Source organism: Giraffa tippelskirchi, chromosome 13, assembly GCF_054371585.1.
Source record: "Giraffa tippelskirchi isolate mGirTip1 chromosome 13, T2T-mGirTip1v1.2.pri, whole genome shotgun sequence".
In the NCBI taxonomy this organism is placed as follows: Eukaryota; Metazoa; Chordata; class Mammalia; order Artiodactyla; family Giraffidae; genus Giraffa; species Giraffa tippelskirchi.
The window spans coordinates 41,062,695-41,080,977 of record NC_137287.1 but is presented as its reverse complement, the minus strand read 5'-3'; the positions used below and the strand labels follow the sequence as shown (position 1 = coordinate 41,080,977).

The 18,283-nt window shown below is 65.7% G+C and overlaps 5 protein-coding genes across 13 annotated transcripts; 3 read left to right on the top strand and 2 right to left on the bottom strand.

Moving 5' to 3' along the window:
* Window positions 1–624: 624 nt before the first annotated feature.
* RHOT2 (ras homolog family member T2) lies at window positions 625–8,304 on the top strand. The gene is given in 24 exon segments (XM_081558339.1): window positions 625–886; window positions 1,050–1,224; window positions 1,330–1,460; window positions 1,563–1,892; window positions 2,033–2,117; window positions 2,736–3,083; window positions 3,182–3,240; window positions 3,313–3,394; window positions 3,473–3,516; window positions 4,364–4,417; window positions 4,844–4,896; window positions 4,973–5,081; window positions 5,173–5,274; window positions 5,346–5,444; window positions 5,566–5,674; window positions 5,765–5,885; window positions 6,082–6,166; window positions 6,239–6,381; window positions 6,466–6,566; window positions 6,651–6,781; window positions 6,870–6,956; window positions 7,066–7,188; window positions 7,277–7,479; window positions 7,745–8,304. Coding segments are annotated over 24 exon segments (3,084 nt in total). The 5' UTR covers window positions 625–703; the 3' UTR covers window positions 7,872–8,304.
* A 1,324-nt stretch (window positions 8,305–9,628) lies between these two features.
* On the top strand, window positions 9,629–12,343 carry RHBDL1 (rhomboid like 1). 5 transcript variants are annotated; one of them, XM_081558329.1, is made up of 8 exons: window positions 9,629–9,845; window positions 10,290–10,451; window positions 10,683–10,907; window positions 10,988–11,136; window positions 11,256–11,368; window positions 11,440–11,540; window positions 11,622–11,682; window positions 11,753–12,343. In XM_081558329.1, exons 1-8 carry the CDS (start codon window positions 9,807–9,809, stop codon window positions 12,022–12,024), a joined length of 1,122 nt encoding a protein of 373 aa, XP_081414455.1. In that variant the 5' UTR covers window positions 9,629–9,806; the 3' UTR covers window positions 12,025–12,343. The 5 variants fall into 5 exon arrangements, with proteins under 5 accessions (XP_081414455.1, XP_081414453.1, XP_081414457.1 ...); XM_081558330.1 differs by having other exon boundaries at window positions 9,807–9,845; window positions 10,293–10,451; XM_081558327.1 differs by lacking the exon at window positions 11,440–11,540 and having other exon boundaries at window positions 9,631–9,845.
* Window positions 12,344–12,547: 204 nt separating this feature from the next.
* Window positions 12,548–13,860, bottom strand: LOC145532731 (uncharacterized). Its single transcript, XM_081558337.1, has 5 exons — window positions 13,721–13,860; window positions 13,552–13,645; window positions 13,260–13,419; window positions 12,935–13,087; window positions 12,548–12,834 (listed from the first exon to the last, which is right to left on the bottom strand). Exons 1-5 carry the CDS (start codon window positions 13,843–13,845, stop codon window positions 12,671–12,673), a joined length of 696 nt encoding a protein of 231 aa, XP_081414463.1. The 5' UTR covers window positions 13,846–13,860; the 3' UTR covers window positions 12,548–12,670.
* Window positions 13,861–14,075: 215 nt separating this feature from the next.
* STUB1 (STIP1 homology and U-box containing protein 1) lies at window positions 14,076–16,435 on the top strand. The gene is made up of 7 exons (XM_081558333.1): window positions 14,076–14,342; window positions 14,833–15,031; window positions 15,118–15,283; window positions 15,479–15,566; window positions 15,711–15,767; window positions 15,855–15,971; window positions 16,049–16,435. Exons 1-7 carry the CDS (start codon window positions 14,184–14,186, stop codon window positions 16,172–16,174), a joined length of 912 nt encoding a protein of 303 aa, XP_081414459.1. The 5' UTR covers window positions 14,076–14,183; the 3' UTR covers window positions 16,175–16,435.
* JMJD8 (jumonji domain containing 8) lies at window positions 15,334–18,117 on the bottom strand. 5 transcript variants are annotated; one of them, XR_014073499.1, is made up of 10 exons: window positions 17,966–18,117; window positions 17,797–17,892; window positions 17,559–17,607; window positions 17,395–17,491; window positions 17,237–17,305; window positions 17,034–17,153; window positions 16,879–16,946; window positions 16,663–16,797; window positions 16,402–16,562; window positions 15,334–15,657 (listed from the first exon to the last, which is right to left on the bottom strand). XR_014073499.1 is itself a non-coding variant. In XM_081558334.1 (9 exons), the coding sequence occupies exons 1-9, from the start codon at window positions 18,055–18,057 to the stop codon at window positions 16,482–16,484; spliced, it is 807 nt and encodes a 268-aa protein (XP_081414460.1). In that variant the 5' UTR covers window positions 18,058–18,117; the 3' UTR covers window positions 16,046–16,481. The 5 variants fall into 5 exon arrangements, 3 of the variants coding, with proteins under 3 accessions (XP_081414460.1, XP_081414462.1, XP_081414461.1); XR_014073500.1 differs by having other exon boundaries at window positions 17,969–18,117; XM_081558334.1 differs by lacking the exon at window positions 15,334–15,657 and having other exon boundaries at window positions 16,046–16,562.
* Window positions 18,118–18,283: the final 166 nt, after the last annotated feature.

The window sequence follows — 18,283 nt, the reverse complement described above, 5'->3', positions numbered from 1 at the left end:
CTCGCCCAAGCAGGGCTTAGTTCTTACCTTTTTATTCAAATTCAAGACTTGGCTTTTCTCCCCACCTCACTGGTGCATGGGCCCCATTTCCTTTTTCTTATACCAGAGACCCTGATTCTGTGTAATTTTTCTTTCCACACACATGATGATCTCAGGCCACCCCCTACTGCGCCCCCCATGAGGCCAGGTTAACAGCACGTCCTTTACTTCAGTCTGTGGCCCCCAGGAGTCTTGTGTTCTAGGTTCTGTCCAGACAGTTTTTACTGTCACGTCCCAGCAAGTGGACGGTCAAGTTCAACTGACTGGTGGGCTTCCCGTCATTCACATTTCACCCAGGCCTCCTGTGGGGACCTCAGGAGGGGGTCTTCACCCAGACCTCCTGTGGGGACCTCGGGAGGGGGTCTTCACCCAGGCCTCGTGTGGGGACCTCGGGAGGGGGTCTTCACCCAGGCCTCCTGTGGGGACCTCGGGAGGGGGCCATCACCCAGGCCTCATGGGGAACCTCAGGAGGGGGTCTTCACCCAGGCCTCCTGTGGGGACCTCGGGAGGGGGCCGTCACCCAGGCCTCGTGAGGGACCTCAGGAGGGGGTCTTCACCCAGGCCTCGTGGGGGACCTTGGGAGGTTGGGACAGTGAGTTTGTGTCATGTGGCAGGGCTGGGGCCCGGCAGGCTCTAGGGGCAGGCGGATGCTCTCCAGAGCCACATGGCTATGCTGTGTCCCTCCTTGGCTGTGGGCCTCAGGCAGGCTGGTGGCTCCTCACAGGTGAACGAGGTGGCCTTCAGCCCCGACGAGTCCCACTGCGCCACGTGCAGTGACGACGGGAGTGTGAGGGTGTGGTGTGTGGCTAGCATGGAGCTGCTGATCCAGTTCCAGGTGCTCAGCCAGGTACTCGGCGGGGCTAGGGGTGCGCCCGGGTAGAGCCCGGGCCAGGTCCCTGCCTGCCTGGCTCCTGCAGGCCCCACGTCCTCCCTCCAGCCTCAGCGTCTGGGTGGGCCTGGGCCCCTCCCCCTCCTGGGGAGTCCTGATGTTTTCCACCGGTGGTACCCAGAGCTGCCTCTGCCTGGCTTGGAGCCCCCCATTGTGCGGATGCCTGGAAGAGCAGCACGTGGCAGCAGGCTACAGCGACGGGACGCTGCGGGTCTTCAGCATCCCGCGCACGGCTGTGGATCTCAAGATGTACCCGCATGCGGCTGCGCTCACAGCCCTTACCTTCTCTGTTGACGGTGAGGCTGGGCTCCCGGTGACGGCACGGCTCCGCCTGGCCCAAGTCACACTTTTGGGCTGAAGGCTGGGCACACGACTGACAGCACGGGGTCTGCCTGGCCCAGGTCAGACCATCATCTCTGGAGACAAGGACGGGCTCGTGGCCGTGAGCCGCCCCCGCACGGGGATGACCTTCCGGGTGCTAAGTGACCATTGCAGCGCCCCAATCTGCACCCTTCAGAGCATGAGGAAGGAGGTGACATGGTCTCTGGGTTGCGGGGCCCGTCCAGGCTGGGGTGCTGGCGGGACTGCGTGGGAGAACAGGGCAGGAAGCACCCACCAGCCCTTGTCCCCGTAGTGTGGAGACTTCGGGGCAGAGGGCACGGACCTGTGGCTGGCCGCCAGCGGGGACCAGTGAGTGAGCGTCTGGGCCTCCGACTGGCTGCGGGACCACTGTGAGCTCATGGATTGGCTGAGCTTCCCAGCGCCCGGCCACACAGAGGTAAGAGTCCCGGCGGCCCCGTGGGCGCGGTGTCCCTGCTTCCCCCCCTGCACTGTGCCCCCACAGGCTCCTGGCTGCTTGCCACCCTCGCTCGCTGCCTTCTGCCCCTGGAACCCAGTGCTGCTGGTGTGTGCGGGCCTCGGCGTGTACCCCGAGGTGGTTTTCTACAGCCTCCGCCAGAAGCAGGCACGTGCACCTCTCCATGGTACTGAGAGCCCGAGGGACCGAGGGCTGGTGAGGGACGGGTCTCAGGGACAGGTCTCAGGGACAGGGGACCCCTCCCCCAGGGGACCCCTCCCCCAGAGCCTCATGCTTGCCGCCTGCAGGTGGTGGAGAAGATCCCACTGCCTTTCTTTGCTGTGTCCATGAGTCTGTCCCCTGGGGCCCACCTCGTGGCCATTGGCTTCTCTGGTGAGCGCTGGTGACTTGAGTGGGGCTGGGTGGGCACCGTTGTGTCCCCTCACAGAGCCATACTCTTCACCATTGGGCCCCGGGTTCCTCATCCCTGAATGTGGACTGAGGACACCGCTCCCAGGGCTCACAGATAGGATCTCGAGGGGGTAGGGCGCCAGGTTCCCCAGCACGGCACCAGCTCCCTCTGGAGAGAATGCCGGCAGCAGCAGGCCCCCCGCCCCGGCCCAGCCCCTGCTGTCTGCCTGCAGAGCGCGTGGTGCGGCTGCTGGACTGGGCGTCGGGGGCCGTGCAGGACTTTGCGGGCCATGATGACTCCGTGCAGCTGTGCAGGTTCGCCCCATCGGCCCAGCTGCTCTTCACCGCGGCCCACAGCGAGATCTTGGTGTGGGAAGTCACAGGCCGCTGAGCCCTGCCACTCACTGGGCCCCTGGCCTGGGGAGAGGCTTGACTGAAAAGCTGGGTCGGCCCTGGGCCTTGTGCTGGTTCCGCCGGCCCAGGGGGCTCTCCACTGTCTGCACCAGCGTCTCAGGACCGTGTGTGAAGCATCAGGACCCTCAACACGTGTGAAGTACTCTGAGCCCCTCTCCCTTGCTGTTTTGTTTCCGCATTGTACAGTTCAAATAAATGTACGTGTAGCGGTGAGGCATCGTTTCCTGGTCACTGTAGACTCTACTGCCCGAGCTCAGCTTCTGCCCAGCCCCAGACCTGCTCCGGGCCTGGACCCCGCGCGCCCCCCGCCCGCAGTGCCCGGCGCGCCCACGCGGGGGCGCCGCCGCGCTCCACCGCCTCTCTGGCCCGCCGGCCTCAGTGCAGCTGCGCGGGCGGGGCCGGAAGTGCGCGCTCCGCGAGCGCGGGTCCGGGTTTGGGTCGCGGTCGCGGTGGCGGGCGGGTGTGCCCGGGCTTGGGCCGCAGCTCCTGGCGTCACCATGAAGCGGGACGTGCGCATCCTGCTGCTGGGCGAGGGTAGGCGCTTGGGTCCGGGTGGGGCGGGGGTCTCGGGACCGGGGCGGGGCGGGGCGGCGAGACCTCGGCCGCCGCGCTGACCGCGCCGCCCCGCGCAGCCCAGGTGGGGAAGACGTCGCTGATACTGTCGCTGGTGGGCGAGGAGTTCCCCGAGGAGGTAAGGCCAAGCGCCCCGCGCCCCCGCGCCCCCGCGCCCCCGCCCAGCTCCCTCACGGCCGCGTCTGCCCAGGTCCCCGCCCGGGCGGAGGAGATCACGATTCCCGCGGACGTCACCCCGGAGAAGGTGCCCACCCACATCGTGGATTATTCAGGTAGCGCGGCCGCCCGCCCGCCGTTCCGCCCAGGAGCCGGCGTCTCTGGCAGGTCTGCAGCGGGGTCTCTTTTTTCAGAAACCGAGCAGACGGTGGAGGAGCTCCAGGGTGAGATTGACAAGGTACAGGGTATCTTGAGGGGCTGCTGGGCACGGGGTTCAGGGCTCATGGCCTGGGGGCGGGGCCGCCGCGGCCTGATCCGCTTCATGCTCTGAGGGAGCGGATTAAGGAGCCACAGCCTTACTAATTCTGTCCCGACCTGTCTGTGCTTCCGGCCGGGACGAGGCTCTGCCTCTCATGCCCACCGGGCTGGTCAGCCCTCCAGCCCTCCCATCATCTTCCCTCTTCTGGTGGACCCTGGGGAGCAGCCTCCCAAGTTCTTGAAAAGGATCCATTGGACAGCTGTGTGCCCGCACCCCTAGTCCTGACCCTTTAGTCCAGCACACCGTCCTGGGTCTCCCAGTTGCACTGGGTGTCGTGACCAGGGCTTTGGGCTCTCTGCCTTCCTGTTTTCAGGAGGACCTAGGCCTGGACCAAACTTCGGGTGCCACCCCTGCAGCCTCCGCTGTGTCCTGGGGTGCACCCGGGCAGGGTCCAGGCCACAGCTACTGTTTACCATCACTCTCCTTGTGCTGTCGCTCTCTACCTGCTGTTGTCGGTAGGGGCCAGGGAGCAAAGAGCTGAGGCTGTGGTTGGGGCGCCAAGTGTCAGGGTGGCTGTATTCTGAGCCCTTACAGGGCTCGCTGGCCAGAGCTGAGTACTAGGGCCTGGCTTCTGCAGTGGAAGTGTGCAGCGAAGGGCTGGCCTGAGGTGTGGGGGCCTGAGGTGTGGGGGCCAACTGCCAGAGACTCAGCCTGGGAACAGCTGGAGGCGTGGGCTTCCCTGGTCTCTGAGCCCCGTCCTGTCTCGCCTGTGAGCAGAGCAGGAAGCTTCAGGTCCCACTATGCGATCTCTGCCTTTCCTCAACAGGCGGACGTGGTGTGCGTGGTGTATGACGTGTCTGAAGAGGCGACCGTTGAGAAGGTGAGCGTTCCAGGTTCTCATCACTGGTGCTCAGCCTGGTCACCTGCTCATTCTCCACACACACCACAGGCTGGCCCAGGTTCAGGGCAACTTGCACCCGCGGCTGACCCCGTGTCTCACGAGGGCTTTGGGGAGTCTCGTGGGGCCCCTGGCACCCAGCTTCCCTGGAGTTCCCCGGAACGTGTCTGAGCAGAGAGCGTGGGTGGCCTTACATCTGAGTCTCTTTAGGCCTGGGGGACGGGCTGCTGATCCCAGGCCCTTTGTAGGTGTTAGGAACCGCCTGCTGGCTGCTCTCCCGCGCTGGCCTTGTTGCCAGTGGCCGTGACTTCGTTCCTCAGTGGGCCTGTCTTGAGCCAAGTGAGAGTTCCACCTGGGAGCTGTGGGCCGGGTGGGCCCCAGCCCTCACGACCAGCTCTTACCTTTCAGATCCGAACCAAATGGATCCCGCTGGTGAATGGGGATACCAAGACAGGACCCAGGTAGTAGGCCAGGCTCGGGGAGGAGGCTGGGCCCTGCCGGCTCCCTGATCCCTGGTGACCGTGGGCCTCTCCCCAGGGTTCCCATCATCCTGGTGGGCAACAAGTCGGACCTGCGGCCAGGGGGCTCCATGGAGGCTGTGCTGCCCATCATGAGCCAGTTCCCTGAGATCGAGACCTGCGTGGAGGTGAGCGGACAGGGCCGCAGGGCTGTCAGGGCTGCAGAGGCGAGGGCGTGGGCTTTCGCATCTCATCTACGTCTGCTCCCACACATTCCAGTGCTCGGCCAAGAACCTGAAGAACATCTCAGAGCTGTTCTACTACGCTCAGAAGGCCGTGCTGCACCCCACGGCCCCCCTCTACGACCCTGAGGCCAAGCAGGTGGGCAGTGGATGCCGGCGGTGGGGGGAGCAGGAGGAAGTGGCAGGGGTGCTGAGCCGCTGTCTCCACAGCTCAGGCCCGCATGCACCCAGGCGCTCACCCGCATCTTCAGGCTCTCGGACCAGGACATGGACCAGGCGCTCAGTGACCAGGAGCTCAACGCCTTTCAGGTGTGGCCCCACCTGTCTCCCGGAGGCCTTCCCCACTAGCGGCAGCAGCCCCCACTCCTGGGCCGCCCTTGAGACAGACGGAGAGGGTGCCCGACCAACAACCACTTTCTCTTGGAGACAGACGTCTTGCTTTGGGCACCCGCTGGCCCCGCAGGCGCTGGAGGACGTGAAGATGGTGGTGAGCAAGAATGTGGTAGGAGGTGTGCAGGACGACCGGCTGACCCTGGACGGTGAGGCCTGACGCCCTTCCTGCCTGGGGGTCGGGGGTGGGTGAGGCCGGCTGTGCCTGGTGCCACTCCATCCTCTGCACCCCTGAGCAGGCTTCCTTTTCTTGAACACGCTCTTCATCCAGCGAGGCCGCCATGAGACCACGTGGACCATCCTGAGGCGCTTTGGCTATGGAGACTCGCTGGAGTTGACAGCTGACTATCTCTGTCCACCGTGAGTGGCATTCAGGCTCAGGGCTTGCCTCCGCTCTGTGTTGGATTGGGCATGGGGCTCCTGGACCCTGCGTGGGGGCCCTCAGTGTGGCTTTCCCTGTCCTGGGGGGCTGGCTGCCTGCCTGGATGGCCTGTGTTGGGAGGAAGTGCCCTGCAGTGCCTGAGAGCTGAGCACAGCCCCACCCTGGCGCCCACAGGCTCCATGTGCCCCCTGGCTGCAGCGCCGAGCTCAACCACCGAGGTTACCAGTTTGTACAGAGGATGTTTGAGAAGCACGACCAGGTGAGGGCACTGGGCCCCTGCTGCACCCCCGTGGCCTCCTGAGCACCTGTCACCACCCCCCCTCTCCCACAGGACCATGATGGCGCCCTCTCCCCGGCAGAGCTGCAGAGCCTCTTCAGCGTGTTTCCCGCTGCTCCCTGGGGCCCCCAGCTCCCCAGCACGGTCCGCACCAAGGCCGGGCGGCTGCCCCTGCACGGGTACCTCTGCCAGTGGACGTAAGTGTAACCCTCGCCCGCCCAGACACGCTCACGCCCTCTGCCCCATGGCAACACCACATGCCCTGTCTCTCCCATCCCCAGCCTGGTGACCTACTTGGATGTCCGGCGCTCTCTGGAGCACCTGGGCTATCTGGGCTACCCCACGCTCTGCGAGCAGGACTCCCAGGCCCATGCCATCACAGGTGGGTGCCCACTTCACACCGGCCCCTGGCCAGCACCTCCCTGGCAGCCCCCACCTCCTGCTCATCCTCTCTCCCTGCCCACAGTCACCCGGGAGAAGAGGCTGGACCAGGAGAAGGGACAGACACAGAGAAACGTCCTCCTGTGCAAGGTGGTGGGGGCCCACGGTGTGGGCAAGTCATCCTTCCTGCGGGCCTTCCTTGGCCATGGCCTGGGGGTGAGCATCCGCGAGGCTGCGAGGGGACCTGGGGGCTGGGCTTCTGGGGAGCAGCCAAGCCGTAAGCTGCAGGGGCCTCCCTCCTCAGCACCAGGATGCTGGGGACTCCGCTGGGGAGTCCTCTGTCTACGCCATCGACACAGTGCAGGTCAACGGGCAGGAGAAATACCTAATCGTGAGTGCTGGGGGGTCCCCAGGGTGGGCCTGGCGTGTGCACGCTGGGGACACTGTGTAGCGTGGTCCAGGGATCCAGCCCTGTGCCCCTCTGCGGCCATCCTGTTTAGCTGTGCGAGGTGGCTGCAGACAGCCTGCTGACCACCTCAGTTGACGCCTCCTGTGACGTGGCCTGCTTGATGTTTGACGGCAGTGACCTCAGGTCGTTCGGGCTGTGCGCCAGCGTCTATAAGGCAAGGTCCTGCCCGTTTTGGGGGCCCTGCCGGGTAGCAGGGCATGAGCAGGGACCCCCGGTGCACTCACATGGCCTCCGCTCTGCAGCAGCACTACATGGACGGGCAGACCCCCTGCCTCTTTGTCTGCTCCAAGGCTGACCTGCCCAGAGGCATCCCGCTGCCCGGTCTGTTGCCTGCTGAGTTCTGCCGCCGGCACCGGCTGCCCGCCCCTGCCCCGTTCTCCTGTGCTGGCCCAGTCGAGCCCCGCATGGGCATCTTCACCCAGCTGGCCACCATGGCCACCTTCCCGTGGGTACCTGCGTGCAGCCCCTGTGTGGGAGACGCACACTGTCCCAGGAGGGTGGTGTGGCTGTGGTGTCGGGACTGTGGTGGGGCAGGGCGGGCCTGGCGACAGTGCTGACGCCCGGCGGGCCCTAGGTGCCGGGCCTCGCAGGCTGCCTTTGCTCTGGGGGGTCTGTCCAGTGGGCGCGGGCAGGGAGCAGCTGCGGGGGCTCCGTGGTCTCTGGGAGACGGAGGGAGGGTTATAGCAGCAAGGGTCTCCTCTCTCCTGCAGATACCTTGTCCACGGGCAGCTGCGGAACACCTCCTTCTGGCTCCGGGTGGCACTGGGGGCCGTTGGGGCCGCTGTCGCTGCCGTCCTCAGCTTCTCCCTCTACAGGGTTCTGGTGAAGAGCCGATGAGGCCCCGGGGCCCCGCAGTCTATCTCAGGGTGCTGGGGGTGGGGGGCAGGGCTTCCCTTGGTCTCCGCTTTCCTCCTGAGGACAGCCCCCCGCCGCCCTGCCCCTGCCCCGCCCGCAGGTAGGCCCCAGCTCTCAGCTGCTGCAGGTGCTGGGCGTGGCCTGCCTCTGTGGGCATCAGGTGTTGCAGGGACCGGGGGTGTTTGAGCAAGTCCGTGCTCCCAGACCCGAATTCTCAGGGCTCCATCCCTTCTTCCTGGTCCTCAGTGTATGGCCAGTGGGCGTGAAGGGGGTACAAAGGCAGGAACTTTGGGCTGAAGGCAGGGGGTGGCAAGAAACGGCTGGACCACCATGTGCCCCCCACCCCCGATTTGAAGACCAGTCCAGGGCAGACGTGAGATTGGGTTTTCTGATTAAACGTCGCATGTGTCTTTTCCATGTTGGGTCCTGCTTTCTAAAAACGGCTTCTTGAATTAACTAAAGCGCGTCCTTGTGAGTGTGGGCTGGGAACGGTCCGAGCTCACGCCTCCCCTCTGGGCCTGGGTGACAGTCCTGAGGCCTCGGGTCCAGGTCAGGGCCAGTTACGGCCCAGCTTAAGGCTCCAGCCTGAGAGCCTTGAGGACCGTTGAGTCCCTGCTGGCTGAGGGTGAGAGGCTGCAGTGTCTGATACTGGAGGTCCTCCTGATGCGACCCCCTCCCCACTGCCAGGTGTACCCACTCTCCAATCTCAGCCTCCGGCTGTCGGCTTGGCTGAAGTGTGCTTAGGGTCTGGGGTTCCAGCATGTGCTGACATGCCCTCCTTCAGGTGTGTGAGGTGGCCCTGGTCTAGGGGAGCTGCCTTGTTTCTCACCACTATCCCCCGCCCCTCCCCAGAAGTCTCTGTCCCTCCCACTGGACAGGAGACAGCCAGAGGACAAGGGGCAGAGAGCCCTTCTGGGGCTGAGGTTGGGGCCCGGCTTGGCATTCAGGTCCTCACTCCGGTGTGCATCCTGGGCTCCTGTCCCCTCCATCCTGCACTTGGTCTTTCTATGCAAAAGGCAGGCCCTGGGCCCGGGCCCTCGAGCCCTGACAAGCTGTTTCTAGGGGGCGGGAAGCTGCCCACCCAGCAGGGACGCTCAGACCTAGCCCGGTAGGGGCTGGGGGTTAGACCCGGAAGTTGTCTGACCATCCCGCTGGCCCCCAGTTCCACATCCGAGCCCCTGGTGCAGTCCTCACTGGTGCCAGGCTGGGGAGGACGCTCGTTTCTGCTGCATCCACCCCAAGGCCCAGCTGCACGGGGGTGAGTGCCACCTGCCTTACTGGAGGGGTCTGCCTGCTCTCCCTGGGGGCCAGGGCCCCTCCCCGTCCCGGCTGTGGCCACAGGCAGGGTCAGGAGCCTCCAGCCCAAGGTGTGTTGGTCCCTGCCCACTGAGTAGGGCCAGCTGCAGGCCATCCCTGCCCCTTGCTAGTTGCCTGTCTGCTGGGCCGGGACACCAGGCTGTCAGAATGGGCAAGCTGCCTGCAGGGAGGTACCCCTGGGAGCCCCAGCCTGGGGAGTCCCAACAGTGGGCTGTTCCCTGAGGCCTTCCTCGAGGGGTGGCGTTGGCGCTGAGACCCCGCCTGGGAAAACGGGTCGTGCGCGGGAGGGTCTTGGGTGCCGCGCGTGACTCAGTTTCACCGCTGCCGCCCCGCGGGACTAGCGGGATGGAAACCGGGAGCCGCGCGCCCTTCTTGCCCGAGCATGTCCTCGTGCGGGGCGCGCGCGTGTCTCGACCGCGCGTGGCTGGGCGGGCGGCGGCGGCGTGTGCGGCGGAGGCGGGCGGCTCCGTGACGCGGCGCCGAGCGGAGCGGGCGGAGTCGGAGGGCCGGGGCGGAGCGGAGTCGTCCGCAGAGCAGCCCCTCCCGGCCGCGGCCGCCGACCCCGGCCCCGGCCCCGGCCCCGGCCCCCGGCCCGGCTCTATGGACAGGAGCTCGCTGCTGCAGCTTATCCAGGAACAGGTGCGTGCGGAGGTGGGGGGCGACGGCACCGCCCCCGCCGCGGCCCTTCACCCTTGCGTGTGCCGGGGGAATGGACCTCTCAAAGACCCTCAGCCCAGCCCCTCCCTGCACTACCTTAGCCTCTTGCCCAAGACCCAGGAAAGGGCGAGCCAGAGCAGGGCGCTCACAGCGTGGCGGGAGGGGTTGATTGCCCTCAGACCTTGGCCCTACCCCTCCAGGGTGGGCAGGGCTGAAATGAGGGAGGGAGACCCCTGGAGAACTAGCTAGCTGAGCTGCAGGCCAGGGACCCAAGCGCTGGTGCCTGCAGCTCCTGGGACCACGTGGGCACAGGGTCCTGGACCTGGGGTATTCAGAGGCTGCCTCTCCAGGCTGACCTGCCCAGCCTTGTGGTCTGGAGGCCGGGCCCATGCTCAAGCCTTGGCCACTGGCCCCCCCTAACTGCAGCAGCTGGACCCTGAGAACACAGGCTTCATCGGTGCGGACACCTTCACTGGCCTGGTGCACCGCCATGAGCTGCCCCTGGACCCAGCCAAGCTGGACATGCTGGTGGCGCTGGCCCAGAGCAACGAGCGGGGCCAGGTCTGCTACCAGGAGCTGGTGGACCTGGTCAGTGCGCTGCGGGCGGGCAGCTGGGGTGCGGGCCCAGCCTGGGAACGTGCAGTCCCTTAGCTGGAGTGGGGTGGGCATGTGGCCCCTCCTCCCTGCCCTTCCCACTGGGGAGGGCTGTGGACATGGGGCAGAGCCTGGGACCCTGTGAGGAGCTGGGTGGACCATTCAGGAGGGTGGCCCTGGTGGGGGAGGGAGTATGGTGGTCTATGCCTGGGCCCCGCCCCCTAGATCAGCAGCAAGCGCTCAAGCAGCTTCAAGCGGGCCATCGCCAACGGACAGCGGGCACTGCCTCGGGACGGGCTGCTGGACGAGCCAGGCCTGGGTGTTTACAAGCGGTTTGTGCGCTACGTGGCCTACGAGATCCTGCCCAGAGAGGTGGACCGCCACTGGTACTTCTACCGGCACCGCAGCTGCCCACCCCCCGTGTTCATGGCCTCGGTCACCCTCGCCCAGGTGGGCCTGCCTGTCCAGCCAGCTCCCCGGGAGCCTCCCGCGCCCCTGGTCCTGCCTGGCCCGAGCGCTTGTCCCCTCAGATCATCGTGTTCCTGTGCTACGGAGCCCGGTTCAACAAGTGGGTGCTGCAGACCTACCACCCCGAGTACATGAAGAGCCCCCTCGTGTACCACCCCGGCCACCGTGCTCGGGCCTGGCGCTTCCTCACTTACATGTTCATGCATGTCGGGTGAGCACCCCCTGACTGGGTCTGGAGAGCTCAGCCCCTCAAGGTGGGGGCAGGGGGCTGGTAGCCCCACCGAGGACCCCACCTTTCCCTTCACACCCGTTTGCCCCCCCCACGGCCAGGCTGGAGCAGCTGGGGTTCAACGCCCTCCTGCAGCTGATGATCGGGGTGCCGCTGGAGATGGTGCACGGCCTGCTCCGCATCAGCCTGCTCTACCTGGCGGGCGTGCTGGCAGGTGAGGCAGCTGCGTGTGCCGGGGCCTCCCCGGCCGGCCTCGCCCTCACAGCTCTCCCCTTGCTCACACAGGCTCCCTGACCGTCTCCATTACTGACATGCGGGCCCCTGTGGTGGGGGGCTCCGGCGGGGTCTATGCCCTGTGTTCTGCACACCTGGCCAATGTCGTCATGGTAACAGGGCAGCCCCTGGGGTGGGGGGCGGGGAGGGGCCCATGAGACCTATCTCACTGCCTCCTCTTTGCACCCCATCAGAACTGGGCTGGGATGAGATGTCCCTACAAGCTGCTGAGGATGGTGCTGGCCCTGGTGTGCAGTAAGTAGGGAGCCAGGGCGGGGGCCTCAGCTCCTGGCCAGGGGGCCTCACCTGCCACCTCCCCCTGCAGTGAGCTCCGAGGTGGGCCGGGCCGTGTGGCTGCGCTTCTCCCCGCCACTGCCTGCCTCAGGCCCACAGCCCAGCTTCATGGCACACCTGGCGGGCGCAGTGGTGGGTGTCAGCATGGGCCTGACCATCCTGCGCAGTTACGAAGAGCGCCTGCGGGACCAGTGTGGCTGGTGGGTGGTGCTGCTTGCCTATGGCACCTTCCTGCTCTTTGCCATCTTCTGGAACATCTTTGCCTACGACCTGTTGGGTGCCCATATCCCCCCACCGCCCTGACAGGGTCCCCAAGGTCACAGAGGCCAGGGTGCAGGACCCCAGGGCCAGCTACCAGGCAGGCCTGCATGTCCACCCTCAGTGAATGTAGTCTCGAGGCTGCTCCTTCCCGGTGTGGGCTGGTGGCCCCTGTGGCCCACTTAGTCCAGGCCGAGCCTTACACCAGCCCTGGCCACCCCCAGGCCGGAGGGATAGTACTGCTGGCCTGGGCCAGGTGGTGGAGGTCCCCAAGGGTGGCCCCAGAGGAGACCCTGCCCCCACCTCTCCCCTGAGACTTGCAGTCTGAGCCTTTTTGAAGAATGAATAAATATTTTACACAGCATCAGCTGGCTGTACTGGGGCCCTGGGCTGGTCTCCCCCTCACTCTGAGCAAACTGTGAGAGCCCTTCCCTCCACAAGAGTGGCTGAGCTCCACGCCCCACCCCCCCGCCCCGGCCCCTTCCCGGTCCCGCTTCTCTGTACCCAGCATGTGTGTCTATGGGAGCCGGGAGCCCTGGGGAGGCGCTGTGGGCCTCACATTCAGGTGTCAGTTCAGCAGGCATTTATTGAGCTTCGACAGCAGCCAGCTTCCTGGTCGGCCAGCCTCCTGTCCAGAGACTTATGGCCTGAGATCACAGAGCAGGTGAGCAGGCTCTGGACCGCAGCCAAGTCACTCAGCCTGGGTCCTGCACTTCTTGGCTGGCCTGGTGTCCTCAGCAGGGACTGGGCTGGGACCCAGGTTGGGCAGCAGGTCCGGGCACATCTTCCGCCCTACAGCCCAGGTCCACAGGGCCGTCTCCACGTGGTGTGGGGTCCACAGCTCAGACGCACTGCCTAGAGAAGGGCAGAGAGAGTCTGGGGCTCAGAGATACTGATCTTCCTACCGTCAGAGAGAGCTCTGCGTGACCACCCTGGCCCCCCGTGGTCTCCGCACCTTGGCTCAGGGCTGTGGCACACTCCTGCACCCAGCTCAGGTAGAGCAGGTAGTGCTTGCCGGTGTACTGCAGGGCGGGCAGACCGGGCACTGCGGCTACTGCCTCCTCAGACATGAAGGCTGCCGCCTCGGGAGCTCCAGCAGCCAGTACCGCTGCGGGCAGTGAATGGAGAGCACTCAGCCCCGCCTTGACCTGGGGCTGCTGTTCCCAGCAACTCTCCCTTGTCATGCATCTGGCCATCGGACCATTTCACGGATAAGGACATTAACAGGCCAGGTTCTGCCCGCGACCCTGCCCGGGGGTGATCCAGCTTTCCCGACTAACCCGAGGCGGTAGCCAGGCCCACGCCACGGAGGGCATACAGTGCCATGACCGCTGCGTGCATGTCTGGCAGGAGGCGGAAGGCGGCGGCCGAACGCTGCACCACCAGCTCCAGGGAGTTGGCAGCCACGAGTTGCTGCAGGCGCGGTCGGAAGCGGCCCCTCTGTGGCCAGGTCGGGTCGGGTGTCACGGGTGGTGGCCCTCGCCAGGAGCCCCCTCAAGACTGCCACGAGGGTGCGCCCCCAGGGAAGCCCCGCCCACGTGGCTGTGCCGCGCCCCACGTGGGAAGCCTTACCGCCAGTTTCCACGCCAACAGCCGCTCCAGCTCGTCTCGTGTCACGTGTTTCTTCGCGCGGGCCTCGATGGCCAGAGGCAGCTCCTCTCGGTACCTGGGGGAAGACGGTGCTAGGGAGTCCGGGCCACGGCGCTCGGCCCGCCCGCCCCTGCCCCCTCCGCCCTACTACCCGTCCAGCGCCTCCAGAAGCCCTTGGGGGCCCGCGCGCGCCTGCAGCACCGCCCCGCGGCACTCCAACACGGCGGCCCAGCGGCTCGGATCCGCACAGCCCCAGAGCCCGCCGGCCGCGGCCATCTCCACGCGCCGGGCGGGGCCTCAGGGGCGGGGCGTCGGAGCGCGGCTGCGGCGGTCGTCTGCCTGGGTGACCCGGCACTGCGCAAACCTCGACGCCGCGTCGCGTTGCCAGAGAGTCACGCTCCCCGCCGGCCCCGCCCCCGCAGCACGCCGGGACACGCGCGGCCCCGCCCACCCGAGCGGCCGTCCGCTCCGCTGGCCCCGCCCACCTGCAGACCGGAAGTTCCGGTGGCTGAGCGCTGGACCGAGCCCGAGCGGATCGCGGGCTCGGGCTGCGGGCGCAGGGCGGGCTGGGCGCGGAGCCTGGGAGCGGAGCCCAGGCGGTGCCGCGCGGCGCCATGAAGGGCAAGGAGGAGAAGGAGGGCGGCGCACGTCTGGGCGCCGGCGGCGGCAGCCCCGAGAAGAGCCCGAGCGCACAGGAGCTCAAAGAGCAGGGCAACCGGCTCTTCGTGGGCCGCAAGTACCCGGAGGCGGCGGCCTGCTACGGCCGCGCCATCGTGAGTGCGCCCGCGTTGCGGGAGGGGCTTGGCGTCCGAGCCAGGGGAGGGACCGGGCTGCGAGTTCGGCCCCGTGCCCTCCCCAGAACACGTCAGGCCGTGCCCGCCAGACTTTCGGAGGGAGGGGTGGGTGCTTGGGGTCTGGGGCCAAGGCCGCGCCTTTCCCGAGCCAGTGCGGGTTGCCAGAGAACTGTGTTGGGTGGGAACTGTAGGTGTTCAAGGCCCACTGGGCTGGGGACCAGGCACCCTTGCCCCTTGAGGAGTCAAACGCGATGCTGGGAATTTCCACGAGTCTGGGAAAGCTACCTTCACAAGACTCATTGGAGTCCAGAGAGTGGGCTGACGTAGGCTTCACCCTCTCTCAGAACCCAGGAGCTTGGAAGCTGGGAAAACCCTAGTGTCTTGGTTCCAGCTGTGGGCCTCAAGTTGGGACAGAGTGGGCAGGCTGAGCTCACTCCCTCATGCTGGCTGGTCCGGCCTTGGTCCCCAGACCCGGAACCCCTTGGTGGCGGTGTATTACACCAACCGGGCACTGTGCTACCTGAAGATGCAGCAGCACGAGCAAGCCCTGGCTGACTGCCGGCGCGCCCTGGAGCTGGATGGGCAGTCTGTGAAGGCACACTTCTTCCTGGGACAATGCCAGCTGGAGATGGAAAGTTATGATGAGGCTATTGCCAACCTGCAGCGAGGTGGGCTTACAGGCTAGCCGGTTCCAGGGTGCCTGGGACCAGGCAGGTGGACCAGCTGAGGTTTACCCAAATACTCTATCCCCCAGCCTACAACCTGGCCAAGGAGCAGCGGCTCAACTTTGGGGACGACATCCCCAGTGCTCTGCGCATCGCAAAGAAGAAGCGCTGGAACAGCATCGAGGAGCGACGCATACACCAGGAAAATGAGCTGCACTCTTACCTCACACGGCTCATTGTGGCTGAGCGTGAGAGGTGGGCTGATGACAGGCTCCCCCCTCAAGTTACCACTCTTAGCTTAACTCTGAGGTGTGAACACCTGTTTATTGAAGGCCAGCTATGGCACGCAGGAGATGGAGGGAAATGAGGCCTGAATGAGCCTAAGACTGGAGTGGAGTCTGACTGCCCCTGGCCAGACCCATCTCTGATCACCTTTTGGTCAACCCCCAGGGAACTGGAAGAGTGTCAGCGAAACCACGAGGATGATGAGGACGACAGCCACATACGGGCCCAGCAGGCCTGCATTGAAGCCAAGCATGTGAGGGTGCCCCAGCCCAAGTGTGGGTCCTGTGTGTGCGTGCTGTGACATGAGGTGCCCCGGCTCCTGTCAGGTCTGTGTGTCTTGGTGCCTGCGGAGGGAGAGGGGTGTCAGGCCCACAAGTTGCTGTTTGGTTCTTTGCAGGACAAGTACTTGGCAGACATGGACGAGCTCTTCTCCCAGGTAGACGAGAAGAGAAAGGTGAGCTGCCTATCTTCTGGGGCCTGTGGGTAGCTGGAGCAGTGTCCCTTCCCAGCCCCTGACCTGACTCAACCCTGTGTGCTGCAGAAGCGAGACATCCCCGACTACCTTTGCGGCAAGATCAGCTTTGAGCTGATGCGGGAGCCCTGCATCACGCCCAGCGGCATCACGTACGACCGCAAGGACATCGAGGAGCACCTGCAGGTGAGGGCCTGTGGGTGTTGGCAGCAGGACCCACACCCACTGAGCAGCTCCTAACTCTGATCCCGCTGTCATTACAGCGCGTGGGCCATTTTGACCCTGTGACTCGGAGCCCCTTGACCCAGGAACAGCTCATCCCCAACCTGGCCATGAAAGAGGTCATCGATGCCTTCATCTCTGAGAATGGCTGGGTAGAGGATTACTGAGCAGGGTGGGTGTGTGGGCCACCCACCTGCCTTGCCTGATACCCTAGCTCAGGAGGGCCTTGGGGCAGTAGCCCCTAGTTTTCTGTATATAGTTTGTGTCCCTGGATCCCTACCCTAGTGTCCCCAACCCCACCCCCATCAGTTCTGCTGGGCAACGCGCTTCTCATCCTCCTCCTGGGCCAGAAAAGGGGGGTGAGGGAGGCCCGGGCTGAGGCTGCTGCCACCACCTCTGTCCCTGTAATAAAATCTGTGAGCACTGCAGGGATGTGTGCTGGTGTGCAATGGGCTCGCCAGCCACCCCTTTTGGCTAGCTGAGGAAGGTAGAGATGAAGACGCTGGTGTCGAGGTTGAGTGTGGCATGCCACCATCGGTCAGGGAAATACAGCACCTGGCGAGAGGTGGGGAGGGACATGTGGGTTGGTTGGGGGTCCTTGGCCTGGCTCAGCCCGGCCCCTTCCTGCTAGCCATTGACCTCACCAGCCACTGACCTCACCAGCCTGGATAGTGCATTCCAAGGGCCGTGCAGATGGTGTCAGGGCTGGGTATGTGTCCCGGAGCCAGGCCAGTGTGGTTTTGTTGGGGTGGAATTCGGGTGTCTTTTCAGGAGGGTACAGGAACCAGCGCTGGGGTGGGGGGAAGCAGCAAAGTTATGCTTTGTGTTGTGGTCAGTGAACCCAGAGTCTCAGCCCGCACCCTGTGCTAACCTTGCGGCCATAGATCACCTCCGAGAACCCAGGTCCGTGCCAGTGGAAGGGCACCCCAGAGCCGGCTCCTGTGGGGCGAGTTATGAGCACCTGGTTACCAAGCTTAATTCTCCCCCACCCAGCCCCCAAGTCCCCTCGTCCTGCAGGGCACCCACCTGCAATTCCAAAACTATAAGCAGGAGTTGTACCCAGCAGGCTGAACGGAGGTGGAGAGTAGTGCCGAAAGAGGGAGGCCCATTCGGTGAAGTTGTTGTCCCCAAAGAAGTACAGAGTGTCTGCCAACAGAAAACACAGGAGGACACAGGGATCTCCAAGTCACACACACACCCACACACCCATGGCCACCTGCCTGGCTCACCATTGCCCATGGAGATGGGGTCCTGGGGGTGCAGCATCTGCTCCACATACTTCTGAAAGGGCAGGTCCACTGCAGTTTGAAAGGCGTTGGTCACGAGTAGTTGGTGCTGCCTACAAGATGCTGGCAAGCAGGCTGGGCTGCAGGGTGGGGCAGCTCACCTTTCTGGTAGGAGTAGGTGTTGGCGGTGCTCAACCGGACCACGCTGTCTCCAAAGGAGGCCAGCAGCCTCTGACGGGTGCACAGGGCCCGGAACCTCTGCGGAGGTAGAGAAAGGACTTAGGGGCGGGGCCCAGCACTGGCAGAGAGGGGCGTGAATACTCACCGAGTTGTCTGTGAGCCCCTGCAGAATGACAGGTCTGGAAAAGGCGTAGCTAGAAGGAAGAGCAGGGTCACGGCCAGGTCTGAGCCGCGCCCACCCTCGGCTCCCGCCCACACGCGCTCGAAGCGGCTCAAGGGAAAGCGGCCTAGGGAGGACTAGCAGTGCGCGTCCTCGGCGATGCAGGGGGCAGCTCTAGGGACAGGTTTCCGGGAGGTGTGGCCCCGCAGGAGGGCGCGCGTACCGCTGTACGAACTCGGCGTAGCTCAGGTCGGCCCGGCGCTCCACGGTGCAGTGCTCCTCCGTCACGGCCACCGGCGCCCCCGGCCCTGGCCGCCGCCTGCCGACACAGCGGCTCAGTTTGCCAGCCGCACCGCCGCGCGCCCCGCCTCGCCCCGCCCGGCGCCGCTCACCACCCTCCGTCGGCCTCCTCCCCGGAGCTCCGGGCGGGAACCACCAGCGTCCACAGCGCGAGCCACAGAAGCGGCCGCGCCCCCAGCGCCATGAACCCGCCGCCGCGAGGCACGCCGGAAGCGCCGCCGTGCGGCCACCGACCCGTTGGGGAGCCGCTTCCTTCGGCCCGGAAGGAGCAGGCGCTTCCGGGGGCGGGGCGAGACCGCTCCAAGGGCTGCTATTGGCCACTGCCCCGCGGAGGCCCCGCCCCCGCCCGGGGGAGTCGGCTGCGCGGGGACCCGATCCCAGACGACGCGAGCAGGTAAGGAGCCGCTCAG